This window comes from Macaca nemestrina, chromosome 13, assembly GCF_043159975.1.
Source record: "Macaca nemestrina isolate mMacNem1 chromosome 13, mMacNem.hap1, whole genome shotgun sequence".
NCBI classification, from domain to species: domain Eukaryota; kingdom Metazoa; phylum Chordata; class Mammalia; order Primates; family Cercopithecidae; genus Macaca; species Macaca nemestrina.
Window position 1 is genome coordinate 113860958 of NC_092137.1, and position 15463 is coordinate 113876420.

The following is a 15463-nucleotide window of genomic DNA, read 5'->3' on the forward strand; positions in this document are numbered from 1 at the left end:
ATATGAGTCCAAAGTTGTGAAATGTGATACTTCTTGGAGAGAGATCTTGCAATTAATTGGAAGTAACGAGAACAAAAGCATCAGAGTGGGCCGAGGGAGAGCTGCTTGGGAGCAAATGAGTCTTTACATAACCTGAAGTAACCAAATGTCTTTGCAGACAGAAGATTGGGGTTTGAGTTTACTCCCCTCCCCATCAATTCTGCATAGCAGTCAAAATGCTTTTCTAAACAACTCAAATATCATCATGTCCTTCCTTAGAATTGGTCAGTAGCTTCTTGTCTTTCTCAAAATCCAAAACCTGTAACATCATCTTTCCATAGGTGGTCTGTGTCCAGGCTTGCCTGGGACTGTCTGGTTTGTGCTGCTTGTTCTGGAGTGATTTTTTAAATAACATATATTTTTTTTAAATCATGGTAAAATACACATAACATAAAATTTACCATCTTTTCAATTTTTAGGTGCACAGTTCAGTGGTATCAAGTACATTTATGTTGTTGTGCAATCATCACTATTGTCCATCTCTAAAATTCTTATCTTGCAAAACTGAAACTCTGTATCCCTTAAACACTAACTCCCCCTTCTCCTCTCTCCCCAGCCACTGGCAAGCACCATTCTATTTTGTCTCTCAGAATTTGACTACCCTACCCACCTCATAGAAATGGAACCCTACAGTATTTGTCTTTTTGTGACTACCTTGTTTTTAACCGCTGCTGCTCTCTTCTGGTTACTATTTGTATAGAATATCTTCTTGTCCTTTCACTTTCAACCTGTTTGGTCCCTGGAGCTAAAGCAAGTCTCTTGTGCATAGTTGAATCAGGTATTTTTCAAAAAAATCTATTCTCTCAATCTTTGTCTTTTGATGGGAGATTTTAAAATATTTACACTTGAAGTAAGTACTGATATGGAGAAGCTTACTTGTGTCATTTTGCTATTTGTTTTCTATATGCCATATAGCTTTTTTGTACTTCATTTCTTGCATTACTATTTTGTGCTAATTGATTTTTTGTAGTAAAATGTTTAAATTCCCATCTCATTTCCTTTTGTGTATACTCTACAACCATATTTTTTTGCAGTTACCCTGAAGATTACCCTTAACATCCTAAGGTTATAACAGTGTGATTTGAATTTATAGCAGCTTAATTTCAATTAAAAAACAAAAACAAAAAACTCTGCTTCTACACCCTTTCAGGTATTGGTGTTACAAAATTAAATGCTTAAATATTGCATGGCCAAAACCAAACAAATAATTTTTTAAATGCATTAATGTCTTACATTATGTAGAAAACAAAATTGGAGTTACAAACCAAAATTACAATAATACTAGCTTTTATAATTTCCTATGTATTTACCTTTACTGAGTTCTTTATTTAATCATGCTGCTTCATGTTACTTTCCAGTGTCCTTTCATTTCAACTTTAAGGACTCCTTTCAGCAGTTCTTTCAGGGTAGGTCTAGTGGTAATGAATTCCTTAAGCTCTTGTTTATCTGGAAATGTCTTAATTTATTCCTCACTGTTTTTTTTTTTTTTTTTTTTTTTTGAGTTGGAGTCTGGCTCTGTCGCCCAGGCTGGAGTGCAGTGGCACGATCTCAGCTCACTGCAAACTCCACCTCCCAGGTTTACGCCATTCTCCTGCCTCAGCCTTCCCAGTAGCTGGGACTACAGGTGCCCACCACTAAGCCCAGCTAATTGTTTGTATTTTTTAGTAGAGACAGGGTTTCACTGTGTTAGCCGGGATGGTCTCGATCTCCTGACCTCATGATCCGCCCGCCTCAGCCTCCCAGAGTGCTGGGATTACAGGTGTGAGCCACCGCGCCCAGCCTATTCCTCACTTTTAAAGAATAGTTTTGCTGGATATAGGATTCTTGCTTGACAGTTTTTTTTCCTTTCAGCACTTTGAGTATATCAACTCATTGCCTTCTGGCCTCCAGAATTTCTGATGAGAAATCTGTTGATAATTTTATTGAAGATCCCTTGTATGTGATAAGTTACTTCTCTCTTGTAGCTTTCAAGATTCTCTCTGTCTTTGGCCTTTGACAGCCTGATTATAATATGTCTTGATGTGAGTCTCATCATCCTACTTGTGAGTTCATCCTACTTGGAGTTCATTGAGCTTCTTGGATGTTTATGTCTTCCATCAGATTTGGGAAGTTTTTGGCCATTATTTCTTCCAAAAATCTCTTTGCCCCATTCTCTCTCTTTTCTCCTTCTGAAACTCCCACGATGTATGTTGGTCCATTTGATAGTGTCCCATGGGCCTCTGAGGCTCTGTTTACTTTTCTTTGTGTTTTTAAGGCTCAATAATTTCAATTGTTTTAACTTCAAGTTAACTGATCCTTTTTTCTTCTGCCTTCTACCTTCTACCTTCAAATTCCTCTAGTAAATTTTTCATTTTAATTATTGTGTTTTCAGCTCCAGAATGTCTTTTTAGTTTCTTCTATTGATAGTTTCTTTTTGTTCATGTATCATTATCTTGACTTTTTCCATGATTTCCTTTAGTTTTTTTTTTTTTTAGCATCTTCAAGACAATTGTTTTAAAGTCTTTGTCTAGCAAGTCTGTCATCTGGTCTTTCTCCAGGATGGTTTCTGTTGGTTTTTCTTTTTGAATGAACCATACTTTCCTGTTTCTTTGTGTGCCTTATGATTTTTTATTAAATTGAAAACAGGACATTTGAATCTAATAATGTAGTAACTCGGGAAATCAGATTCTCCCCCTTACTCAGAGTTTATTGATTTCTATTTTTGTTTTTGTCCCGTGATTGTTGTAGGCTGTCTCTGTACCAGGGATTAGCGTGAGGTATAAACTTAAAGTCTTTTCAGATCTTTTTAAAGGCCTGCATCTATCCTTGAGCATGTACTGTGACTTTCGAAATTCCTGAATATGTGGTCATTTTTTTTTTTCTTTGAGATGGAGTCTTGTTATTTGGAGTGCAGTGGCGCGATCTCAGCTCACTGCAACCTCCGCCTCCTTGTTCCAGTGATTCTCCTGCCTCAGCCTCCAAGTAGCTGGTACTACAGATATGTGCCACCACACCTGGCTAATTTTTGTATTTTTTAGTAGAGATAGGGTTTCATCATATTGGCCAGGCTGGTCTCAAACTCCTGACCTCACGATCCACCTGCCTCAACCTCCCAAAGTGCTGGGATTACAGGTGTGAGCCACTGCGCCCAGCTATGTGGTCACTTTTGAATGTCCTGGAGTCTGAATGTTTGGCTCCCAAAATAGGAAAAACGAGAAAAATGAAGTGAGAGGAGGGCACTAGCCTATTAAATCCCCTGGAAGTTGCTTCAGGCAAAGGAAAAGGGTCCTTTTTGCCCTCCCTGGATCTTAGAAGCTGCTGGCAAGCTGCTCCAGGAACCCATGTATGGCTGCCTGACTTGGGACTGGGGGCTGAGTAGCTGTTATGAGTGGAAATTGATCAAAACTTGCCATAATTTACTGTCCAAGCTTTCCCCCAGGAAATTGCAAGCTTTCCCCCAGGAAATTGCAAGCCTTCAAATGTACTCCAGAGTTTCAAAATAGTTACATCAGACAGATTCTGCCAGTGCAATTATTGTCTAGGTGGGGAAACAGATTCCTGGGACTTTCTACTCTGCCACCTTTCCAGAATTCTGTCTATTCCTGGTATGATTTTTGACAGCACCCCCTTCATGCATATGACCATCCAGTTTGGACACTGGCTTGTCTGCACCACCAGACTCATATCATGGCCTCCTCACCTCCATCACTGCTGGCCAGATACACAGCTGGTTGCTCCCATTGTGTGGTCCTCTTCTTTCTCTTAATAGTAGACCTCTCAATTGTTAGCTGAGCCCCTATCTCACGGAGTAAAGATGATTTCTCAGCCTCCTTAGCAACTAGGTGTGGCCCTGGACTACGTATTAGACAAAAGAGTGTATGCAAAAATGATGGATGTAAGTTTGAATAAAGACTTTAAAGGGAGGAGGTGTGCCCTTCCTCCCTCTTCCTAATCCTGCTGCTTGGAACATGAATGTGGACGGAGACTTCTTGAACCATAGGGCTGAGAGTTTACCTAAGAGATTGTAAGACAACTGCAAATGAATTAATGGTGCAGAGCTACATAGCAGCTCTGGATGACCTACTGTTGGACTGTTGTATAAGTGAAAATGAATACCTATTTACTTTATGTCACATTTATTTTAGAACCCTTTTACATATAGCTACATGTATAGCATACCCAAGTAAAATAGAATCTGATACTAGAAGTGCCTAAAATATGTGGTATTGACTTCAAGGTGGAAGCCAGCTTCAAAGACTCAGAAATTGCAGGCTGGAAGACAATTGCCCCTTTTTATGGTATGGTAAAATGCTTGGTAAAACCATCTTCTGCAATAACCTGGAAGCCAGATCACATACTGACCACATCTTAGCTCTAGGGAAAATTGGTCGGGTAAATTTAAAATTCTGTTGGGTGCTGGCTGCTTCTTGCTGCTTTTTGCAAAAGGCCTAAAAGGGAGAGAGAAACTCACATTGGAGATAGTCAGTTGGCAAGCAGTGATGGAAGGGGATTTTGTGCTGCAAAGGGCAGAACTCAATGTCTGTAGCGTAAAATCTAGGTTGACTGAGAGACTGCTTTAAAAAGTCAGCTGTGGCTGGGTACGGCGGCTCATCCCTGTAATCCCAGTACTTTGGTAGGCCAAGGCAGGTGGATCACCTGAGGTCAGGAGTTCAAGACCAGCCTGGCCAACACGGTGAAACCCCATCTCTGCTAAAAATACAAAAGTTAGCTGGGCATGGTGGCATGCGCCTGTAATTCCAGCTACTCAGGAGACTGAGGCAGGAGAATCCCTTGAACCCGGGAGGTAGAGGTTGCAGTGAGCTGAGATTGCACCACTGCACTCCAGCCTAAGCAATAGAGGAAGACTTCGTCTCAAATAATAATAATAATAATAATAATAATAATAAATAAATAAAAACTCAGCTGTTCCTGTGCCCTGAAATAAAGCCATTGTAAGTAAAGCTACTTGATTAGGAGGAGATAAGTTAGTGATCCAAAGTCTTTTTCGGCCACCTCTGTGTGTGTGATTTTTCCTTTTTGCCAGACAATGAGAGAGAAAAAGAGAGAGAGAGAAAGGAGGAAGAAGAAGAGGAAGAGGAGAGGAGAAGGGGCGAAGAGGGAAGGGAAAGAGACAAGGGAGGAGAAGAGGCGAGGGGAAAGGGAAGGAGAAGAGAGAGTAAATGGCAGTCCAGTGTCAAATACATTGTATGGCTTCCTTTCTCAAGCCTATCGTTTCAGGAGTCTCCAAATGCTGTCATGCAGTTAAGAGAAAGAGAAGTAAATAGAACACAGGGTCAGTAAATACAAACCAAAGCTTCAGGCTTAAAAACTGTTGTTAATTGGCTGAAGTTACTTGCACATGGGATTGATAGGCCAGGAGATGACTGAGTTTTTGAGGCAATTACATTGCCAAATAAGTTGGATGTTTGGCCTGCCCAAGCCTGTGAACACTCAACCTCTAAAGCCACTCCTGGGCCTCTGAAGCGGCACTGGCAGGAATGGGCTCTGAAAGCTGGACAGCTGCCAAGAAGGACAAACCCACCAGTGCTCATCTCAGATGTTGCCAAAGAGGGGAATGGATTAAGTCCAGAAGGCAAAGTCCAGGAACGCTGAAGACAATGTGCAGGGAAGTTCCTCCCAGAGGGCAGGATGTGGAGCTACCAGACGGTCCAATGTGCACACACACACAATGCACACTGTACTCCACAGGGAAGCTACCATAAAATGTTTTCCTGAATGAGCGGTCACTGGAAATTTTTCATCTTTCTCCTTACAGATTGGGGCAGGAGAGTGTTATAATTACTCTATGTATTAGCCTACTAGGGCTACCCTAACAAAGTGCCACAAACTATGTGGTTTAGTGTCATCTCCCAGTTCTGGAGGCTGGAAGCCTGAGATCCAGCTGTTGGCAGGATTGGCTCCTTCAGAGACTGTGAGGGAGAATCTGCTCCAAGCCTCTCTCCTGGAGTCTGGTGGTTTGCTGGTGACCTTGGGTGTTCCCTGGTTTGTAGTGGCATACACCATGTCTGTCTTCCTTGTTCACATGATGTTCTCCCTGTGTGTACCTGTGTCCAGGTGTCCTCATGTTATAAGGACACCAGTCACCTTGCATAAGGACCACCCTCCACCAGTATGGCCTCATCTTAACTAATTACAGCTGCAATGACTCTATTTCCAAATAAGATCACGTTCTGAGTGACTGAAGGTTAGAACTTCAACATATGAATTTTGGGGAGACCCAATTCAACCCATAACGCTCGATTCCTTCTCTTCCATTGTATAATGGGTATGTCAAGGATAGACAATTTGTCTCTTAGTTCATGGGTCACTAGAATAGAGTTCTACATCTGGGCCTGCTGGAAGGAATTCCAAATTGAAAGAATTTTACTGGCAAGAAATCCTGAAACTTTGAACCAGATGCAGTATCCAGATATAGGCTTGGGATTTTATGACTTGGGAAGTCAGTGAGTGTGTTCCAAAGGGAGATATGCAGAACTCTTTGCAGGGACAAAGGAACAAACCATAGCAGAGGTTATTCTTATGCTCTAATTGAACAGAATCTTCAGTTTTTATCTAGGTACATGGATGCCCAGAATGAAGTCCATATTTCCAGGCTCTCTTGCAGCTAGGTTTGGTCATATAACTAAACTCAGGCTAGGGTGCACCTTCTAGGTCGTATCCTGAAAGGAAGAGGATAATATATGTTTCTTCCTTCTCTTGCCCCATTCCCCAACTCTGCTGCTTAGAACACAGATGTGGGGGTGGCTGATGTAAACTCTGAGGACAAGGGCAACTCCCCAGCAAGGGAGGGATAAGAAAGAAGAATCCTGGCTTCTTGGACATGGAGCTGAATCACCACCCTAGTCCCAGGCTGCTTATTCATGTCGTGTTCCTGGAGAGAAAATGACTTCTATGCTACCTGAAACCAAATGGATAGTTTCATGAAGACACTGAACTTCCCTCACTTCTTTACAAAGCCAAGTTAGAATTTCTTTGCACTTTGGAGCCTTTGCACAGACTGTGCCCACTTCCTCTTGCCTGCTGCCCCCTTCTCGAACTCCCATCCCCCAAAATTTCATTCAAACGTCACTTCTTCAGAAGAACCTGTTACCTTTAGACTTGCTCAGGCCTCTCTCTTATATACCCTTGTAACATCCTATGCCTTGCCTCTATAGCATATCAATCAATTCTAACTCAACACAGTGGAATTATTTGATTAAAAATTGTCTCCACAGCCATAGTTGTTGTCTCTATGACAATAGTCATCTCAAGCTCCTGGGAGCAGGGCAGTTGTATTAGTCAGGGTTCTCCAAAGAAAGAGAACTCATAGTTGCCGGGTGCGGTGGCTCACGCCTGTAATCCCAGCACTTTGGATTACAAAGTGGGAGGCCGAGGCGGGCGGATTACGTGATCAGGAGATCGAGACCATCCTGGCAAACACGGTGAAACCCCATCTCTACTGAAAAGCCAAAAAAATTAGCTGGGCATGGTGGCGGGCGCCTGTAGTCCCAGCTTCTAGGGAGGCTGAGGCAGGAGAATGGTGTTAACCCGGGAGGCAGTGGAGCTTGCAGTGAGTGGAGATCATGCCACTGCACTCCAGCCTCGGCAACAGAGCGAGACTCCGTCTCAAAAAAAAAAAAGAAAAGAAACAGAACCCATAGGATAAATGGAGCCATACCTATGCATAGATGATAGAGGAAATTTAGATTGCACACTGGCTTATGCAATTATGGCTTATGCAATTATGGAGGCTGAGAAGTTCCACAAGCTGCCATCTGCAAGCTGGCCCAGGAAAGCTGGTGGTGTGGGTCTCATCCCAACCAGGGGAGCCAGTGGTGTAAGTTCTGGTTTGAGCCTGCAGGCCTGAGAACCAGGAGCACCAATGACTGAGAGCAGAAGAAGACGGATATCTCAGCTCAAGAAGAGAGGGAGCGAAATCACCTTTCTGCTGCCTTTTTATTCTATCTGTGCCTTCAGCAGATTGGATGGTGCCCACCCACATTGGTGACAGCTGATCTTCTTTACTCAGGCTACTGATCCAAATGCTAATCTCTTTTGGAAACACCCTCCCAGACACACTCAGAAATGGTGTTTTGCCAACTATCTGGGCATCCCTTAGTGCAGTCAAGTTGGCCCATAAGATTAACCTTTGCAGCAGCGTAGGACTTGCTCTGTCTGTTAGGCAGCCTCTAAGAGGGCCCCAGATCATCCGTGCGACCTGGGACTCCCATCCCCTCCCCTTGAGTGGACCCACCTTATTGACTTGCTCTGCTAGAATATGGGAGAGAGAATCAGAGGTCATTTGTAAGACTAAGAAAAAGGCTGTGGCTTCTAACTAGGGTATACCTCTTGGATCCCTTCTGCTGGGGGACGCCAAACACCATGTCATAAGGCAGCCCTGTGGAGAGAGGCCCACAGGGGTGAGCTTGGGAGCAGATTCTCCAGCCCTTGTTGTGTTTTGAGACAAATGGAGCCTCAGTGACAGCTGGACTGTAACCTCATGAGAGATTTTGAATCAGAGGCACCCAGGTAAGCCACGCCCAGACTCCTGAACCATAGGAACCATGAGATAATAATCTGCTAAGCACTGGGTTCATTTCTTACCCAGCAAGAAGTGACAAATACACTTGTTCATCACTGCATCTAAGCACCTATCCTAATGTTTGGCACAGAGTAGGCTCTTGATAAATCTAGTTAAATAGATAATGTATAAATTAAGGGATTATCTAATCATAAGCTCTCAGGCTCTCTTAAATCTTGAGCTCTTTGTTATTAAAATGAGTTATATTTATCTTTAAATGAGAAGTAGACGGTCTTCTGCGTTAGAGTATCTTATAAACTATAAGGGATGGCACAAATATTAAAATTCTTTCATCATGTTCATCATGTATGTTTGCTGTATGTTTAAGAAGTGATCTGAGGGCACCGATGGTTTTATTTTCTATGAAGGGCCACCCTTGCTGGAGATGCATACAGCATATCATATTGCTTACTTTAAATACTTCACAGTCAACCATGGATGTGAAGTGTGTGTTCACCTTTGCTTTAAAGGACATCCTAGGAATGGCAATCAGCATCTAAAAGAACCTAAGCAGAAGCCACACCTCAGGGGTGAGGAGTTATAAGGTAAAAGATTTTCACCAGGAACCCACACTCCAAAGGAAGTGCTTCAAATATCATTCTCTAAATGTGCCCTGGAGAGTCCAACCATTTGCATCCGAGATGTTAGAAACAACCTCTCACTAGGACCGGGCGCGGTGGCTCACGCCTGTAATCCCAGCATTTTGGGAGGTCGAGGTGGGTGGAGCACAAGGTCAGGAGTTCGAGACCAGCCTGGCCAATATGGTGAAACCCCCGTGTCTACTAAAAATACAAAAAAGTTAGCCAGGCTTGGTGGCGCATGCCTGTAATCCCAGCTAATCGGGAGGCTGAGGCAGGAGAATTGCTTGAACCCGGGAGGCAGAGGTTGCAGTAAGCCAAGATTGCGCCACTACACTCCAGCCTGGGTGACACAGCGAGACTCCGTCTCCAAAAAAAAAAAACCAAAAACAAAAAAAAAAAACAACCTCTCACTGATGAAATAAACGGCAGTGAAGATCAGTGGTTGGCTTAAGGGATTTGGGGATCCTCACTACCCTTATGTCTGTAAGGAGCTGGTGTAGTTTTGGCCCAGTCCCCACTAGAGGAGGCCTGCCAGGCTGCCACAGACACCACTGTGTGGGCCACGGAGCCAGCCTTTCATTCAGAGTGCAAGACAGAGTGGGACTTCCCTAAACTTCTCAGAGTGGGTCCCCACGATTCTTTTTTCATTCGTGTGGCATAATTTTGCCAGAGACTTGCTCTGTGTGTAACAAAGGGTTGTGGGGCGGGAGACGAATAGCATTTATCTACCTTCAATTCATGGCCACTACTCAAATTCAGCTGAACAACCTGATGTGGTTGAACCTCTCAGTTGTCTCAGGCTAGCTCACAAAAGCAAGTATCCGTAGGCGCTTCCTGAACTTCAGGACTTACCGTGGCCACATTGTCTGCTACCTGAAACAGGGCACTCGGTCAAAACTCAGAAAGACCAATACAATTACTATTTAATTAATCCGATTTGCCTTGGGTCTCTCCAAATGGAGAATTCTGATGGGAATCAATTTGCTAGAAATAACTCAGGTCTCCAGGCTCTTGCCATGCCTTCGTGCAGGTCTCCAGCTTGTCACAAGCGTGACCTTCTGAGTGATCCTGTGCTACCTCACATGCCCAGCTGTGTCTGCTGCTGCCTATGAATATAGGTCCTGCAGGCACCTGTGAGGCCTTCAGGGCTCCACAGAGAGGTTGGCAGACTGTCCTTGCTCCCCGCAACTCTTTGTCACCTTCTGTCACTCTAGCCCTGAAATATCCCTGCTTTTACCACGGTCTCAGGGAGTCTTTCCCAGATTGCAGCTTGTGCCAATGGCACACCGACTGTCAGGGTCAGATCTTCTCCTTGCAGGGAGAAGGGATAGGAGATAAATACTGTCTCTTTCCCTTTTCTCTCTACATCCCCTTCTGCAGGGAACATCATGCTATCACCCTCTCCCTCCTCCTCCTGCTAAAGCAAAAGTCCCTAAGCCGTCTGGTTCTGAGTCAGCCAGTCTTCCAACTGCCAGACACACCAGATATACCCACACCCTCACCACGGACACTGACAGGCTCCAGCTGGGATCTTGGCTACTTAATTAATGTAATTTCATAGCAATACTTTAAAAACATCAGGTCCAAGAGGGCTCTTGGTTGGGTGAAGATAGGGAATTTTCCCCCTACTCTGTCCTCATGAAAAAAGAAGTCTCACTCCTCAGTTTCTTCCTCCAGCTCTCACAGTCTTGGCTTCTGCAGCTTGGGAAGAAATGATCAGCTCCTATCCTAAATCAACCCGGCAGAGGAGCTGGAAGGTGGAGGGGATGTTTTCCTGGCAAATGTAAGAACATGCAGAAAGTGGCACTAAGATTTTACATCAACAATTAGTCCTCTGTTGAGTTAACAAGTGGATTAACACCATTTATAAGTATGAACCCAAGAATGTCCTGGAAAACATCCTCTCCAAGATGTATTGGGATGGAGCCGTGAGAACAGATGAACAAATTCTGGCCAACAGACCGGATATTCTGTTGTCTGACACACTTAATAAAACAGAGATGCTTACTGATATTGCTTTCTTACTAAATAGAAATATCCCGAGAACATATGCGGAGAGTAGAAATAAGTATGTGGCTTTGACAGAGAGTTGGAAAGAAAACAGAACATGAGAGACAATAGAAAAGCCAACTGCCGTTTCTATATCTTCCAGGGGTTCCCCAGATCCAGCAACTGGACATTCACTTTGAATGAGCCTCCCCTAAAAGGCAAAAGCTATGTATACTTCTATGTTGTTATTTTTTTTTTCGTTTTAACAATAGATAATCAAATGTGCTTAGCTTTTGTTTATTTTCAAAGTATATACAGAGCCATTCATCCCAATAACAAGAATGTAAAAATAACGATGTGAAGATATATCAGGCTCTATATTGAGGGTGCATAGGTAGGGGTACATTTTCTGTGTGTGTGTTATACTTCGATGGAAAGGTTTTAAAAATGCCAGTGCTGAAGATCGTAGCTCTCGTCTGGGCCTTGGTGAACCAACCTTATTCACATACATTTTCCTGAGTGCTCTGTCTGGTGTTAAATCCCACAGCAGAGTCTTTGATTGCGCGATTCCTGGACCAAGTGGCGACTTTAGCACTGGCCACCTGAGTCTTCTGATAGACCTGCATTTTGAGCTCTGATAGACACAGAGGATGATGTCGGGAACATTAAGACTGTTACCCCAGGGCCTTCGTCAGTGCCCAAGCCTCTGCCTTTCACCTGAGAAGGAATTTCCAAACTGCCTGATGAGGGAGAAAACCATGTCCGTGGTCCCAACAGAGTCCAGAGGACCCCCTGAGAATCTGGATAGGAATCCAGAAGATGTGCCAGAAAAGACCCACAGATGATACCCTGGGATGCAAAAGGAAGACTCCTTCAACACCAGCCAAGGGATGTATGTAATCCTGCAAGAAGCCAGCTGAGGATTCTATTCTTTAAAAAAAAAAAACAAAAAACAAACCCAACAGGCCCTTGTCTGCATGGCCTGTCACAGCCACAAGCGCTGCCATTGGCTGCGGGCTGGAGAACAAGGCCCAACAAAGCTGCCTTTCAATTGCCCTGCATCCAAGTGGTTTGCAATCCTGTGGCTATTTAGTCAGTAAGCCCACTACGTTCTTCTTTGCAATCTAGGTAAATGAAATAAAAACACGCATCTTGAGAGTAATAATTCAAGCAGTATGAAAATTTATTGGGTTGAAAAAGTCTGGAGATGAGTAATGCTTGAACACATTCCAGAATCTTCTGTCTGAAGCAAACCCAGACTGATCCGCAAGGTGACAGTGGTATTGGCACGGTGAATGTCGCACACCTCAGAGTCAGAAGGGAGCTGACATCATGGCATCCTCATCCCGTGGGGTCGCACAGGGCTGCTCACTGCCGTGTGTGCTCACCCTGGCAGGCAAGAGGCATCCCCAGCAAAACCAGTAGCCGCCCATGGATGCCCAACCTGTCATGTTGTGCATATGACCTGGGTTGTGCTCAATGTTCAGGCTTGGAGCACCCTTACATAGAAATAAAATAAGAGAAAATAAGAAAATAAGTAAAGTACACATCTTGAGTCTTGTCTTCAAACCCTAAAGATAAGAGAGAAAAAGTGGCTCTTTGGAAATGTGAAAGAGAAAATAGTCAAGCTACTCAGGTATTGAATCTGAGCAGATTATCTTTATCCATCTGTTAGCAACTCCTGTGCCGCTCCCTGCCCCTCCACACACACCACATAGGGATTTTTTAAAGCATGCTTTTAAATGGTGCTCAACAGTTTTGGGGTTGGAAATGCAAAGAGCAAGCAAGAGTAGAAGCAGAGCTGGCTTCCGTGAGGGTGCAGAGGCCAGTGATGCCGGTGAGTCATATCAGCTATGATGGAGGCTTCCCCAGCCCCAAACTCCCTCCTTCCCTCTTCCTTTGTTTATTCAAGAAACACTTGTCAAGCACCTCCTACAATGCCTAGATTCCGTTCTTGATGCTTGCCTGACCAGCATGAACAAACTCGGCACTGCTCTGTGCAGTGATAGCAATCAAACACGCTGCTCCGAATCCCTGGTATGGCTCCCATGACTGCACCCAGGGTGCTGGAGGCAGAGAGGGCCTGTGGGGCTCCAGGTTTGGGCCTGTGGGTGGCGTGAACACCCAAAGAGCTATCAACAGGTGTGTTGCAGTCAGAGGTACACTTTTATTGATAGGCTTGATTTCAGGATAAAGACTTTTTGAAAATTGGCTCTTAAATTTTTAATATAATATTATTATATATCAGCTTGTATTTGCTTATTTATTTACACAACATAACTTTTCCGTGTCACTTACAGCTTCTCCCCCTCTCTCCCATCTCTCTCTCTGCCGAGACCACTTGTTTGGGTCTGGGGTAGGTGGAGTTTCCTGAATCAGCTTTTCATGCTTCCAAGTCTCGGATGGCTCCTCTCTTTGCAGTTGTCCTTTCTCTTCCACGTCTTTTCCTCCACTCTCCTCCTTATCTTTGTTTTTCGACTTGACTTGAAACACTCATGGATAAACGCATGCTTTTCATTTTCTCTGTGTCAGGGGTAATGTAGGGCTTTCTAAGTTCTCAAAGCCAGCCATGAACCTGCTGGGAGATGCTCTTCTCCCAGGCTTTCAGGACATGGTTCCCACCACACTTCTCTTCCCAACGTGCAGCTTTATGTTCCACTCTGCTGTTCCACTCTGTCCGCTGCCTGGGTCATCACAGGCAGCATCTCCCTTTCAGCACATCCCTTGCAATGTCTTATGACTGTTTGTGGCCATGGAGCCCTTTTTTTTTTTTTTTTTGAGACGGAGTCTCGCTCTGTTGCCCAGGCTGGAGGGCAGTGGTGTGATCTCAGCTCACTGCAACCTCCGCCTTCCAGTTCAAGCAATTCTCCCTGCCTCGGCCTCCCGAGTAGCCAGGGTTACAGGTGCCTGCCACCACACCAAGCTATTTTTTTTTTTTTTTGGTACTTTTTAGTAGAGACAGGGTTTCACCATATTGGCCAGGCTGGTCTTGAACTCCTGACCTCAGGTGATCCGCCTGCCTTGGCCTCCCAAAGTGCTGAGATTACAGGTGTGAGCCATGGTGCCTGGCCCGTGTATCACATTTTGACCATACAGTTGTCCCTCAGCATCCATGGGCATTTGGGTCCAGGACCCTTTGGGCTATGAAAATCCTTGAATACTCAAGTCTCTGATATAAAATTACCAGTTTTGTGTATATGACCTACTCACATCTTCCCGTATACTTTAAATCGTCTCTAGGTTACTTATAATACCTAATACAATGTAAATACTATGTCAGTAGTTGTTATACTGTATTTTTAAATTTGTATTTTTTTATTGTTGTATTTATTTTTTGTTGTTATTTTTTTCTTTCTTTTTCTCCTGAGCATTTTACATCCATAGTTGACTTAATCCGTGGATGTGGAATCCATGGATACAGAGGACCGACTGTATACAGTTATCCTCTTTCTTAAAGTCAACTTACTCTCATTTTGCAAAAACTCCAACTATTTGTTAAACTCTCAGTAAATTTGAAACCATTCTTCCATGTGGAGAGCTTTATGATCTCCTTCAAGTACAATAGTAAAATTAGCTAACCGTTTTGGAGTACTTACTATGTCTTTAGAAGCTTACTAAGCACTTCACCGTCACAATAGTTGATATATCATCTCTCAATTGACTCTCACATTAGTCCTATGAGGTAGGTATTGCTATTTTACAGATGAGTGAAATAAGACCTGGAGAGTTTGTGCGATCTGCCTGTAGTTGCATGGCTGTCAGTGGAATAAGGAGAATGCAAAGGCACGTTGAGTGGAGGAAAAGAGAATTCAGACATAGCATTTCTTTCCTTTCCGCTTAATTTACAGAGTAGAGAAGACGCTGCTTGTAGATATTTTGCTTTTCTAAGTCTTAGGGGAGCCAAAGGGAGCTATAACAATCACCGTTGCCCAAACTTGACCTTCATTTGACCCCAGGGAAAGTTGAGCAGCCCAAAGAAGACATGGGCTGAAGAGCTTGAACCTCATAAAGAACCCCAAGCCCCTCTATCGTACCCCATTTTTAGTGCTTGAGTCTGTCATAAGGGCTACCATATTTTCCTCAGATACTTAATTATCACCAAAGCCAAGTTGTTGGTTGATCATAATGTGATTTTTAGACCATCTATATAATAACAAAAATGATGAAATGGTGAAAAATTCAGTCAAGTGCTTGGTTGAACCTTTTTTTTTCCTTGTTTATGTAATGTCCAATAAAGCCAAATCTAATTTTTTACAGAATGAGTTGGGCCCACATTTTTCTGTAAAAATAGATT

At 43.6% G+C, this 15463-nt stretch overlaps 1 protein-coding gene and 1 long non-coding RNA gene across 7 annotated transcripts in view; one reads left to right on the forward strand and one right to left on the reverse strand.

Annotated features, from left to right (window-relative positions):
• LOC105490159 (uncharacterized) overlaps window positions 1–15463 on the forward strand; it is a 158470-nt gene that overhangs the window by 112890 nt on the left and 30117 nt on the right. The window lies entirely within an intron of this gene.
• The window catches only part of LOC105490157 (uncharacterized), a 92974-nt gene that overhangs the window by 19493 nt on the left and 58018 nt on the right, over window positions 1–15463 (reverse strand). For 3 of the 6 annotated variants that reach the window (XM_071077175.1, XM_071077179.1, XM_071077176.1), the window contains one exon: window positions 12335–12668. The exons of the other annotated variants lie outside the window; for them this stretch is intronic. Coding sequence is in view for 1 of the 3 variants with exons in the window: in XM_071077176.1 (XP_070933277.1) it covers window positions 12483–12668 (186 nt within the window). In the remaining 2 variants the exon portion in view is untranslated. Of the gene's footprint in view, window positions 1–12334; window positions 12669–15463 lie in introns of those variants that run through there. 6 annotated transcript variants of the gene reach the window in all.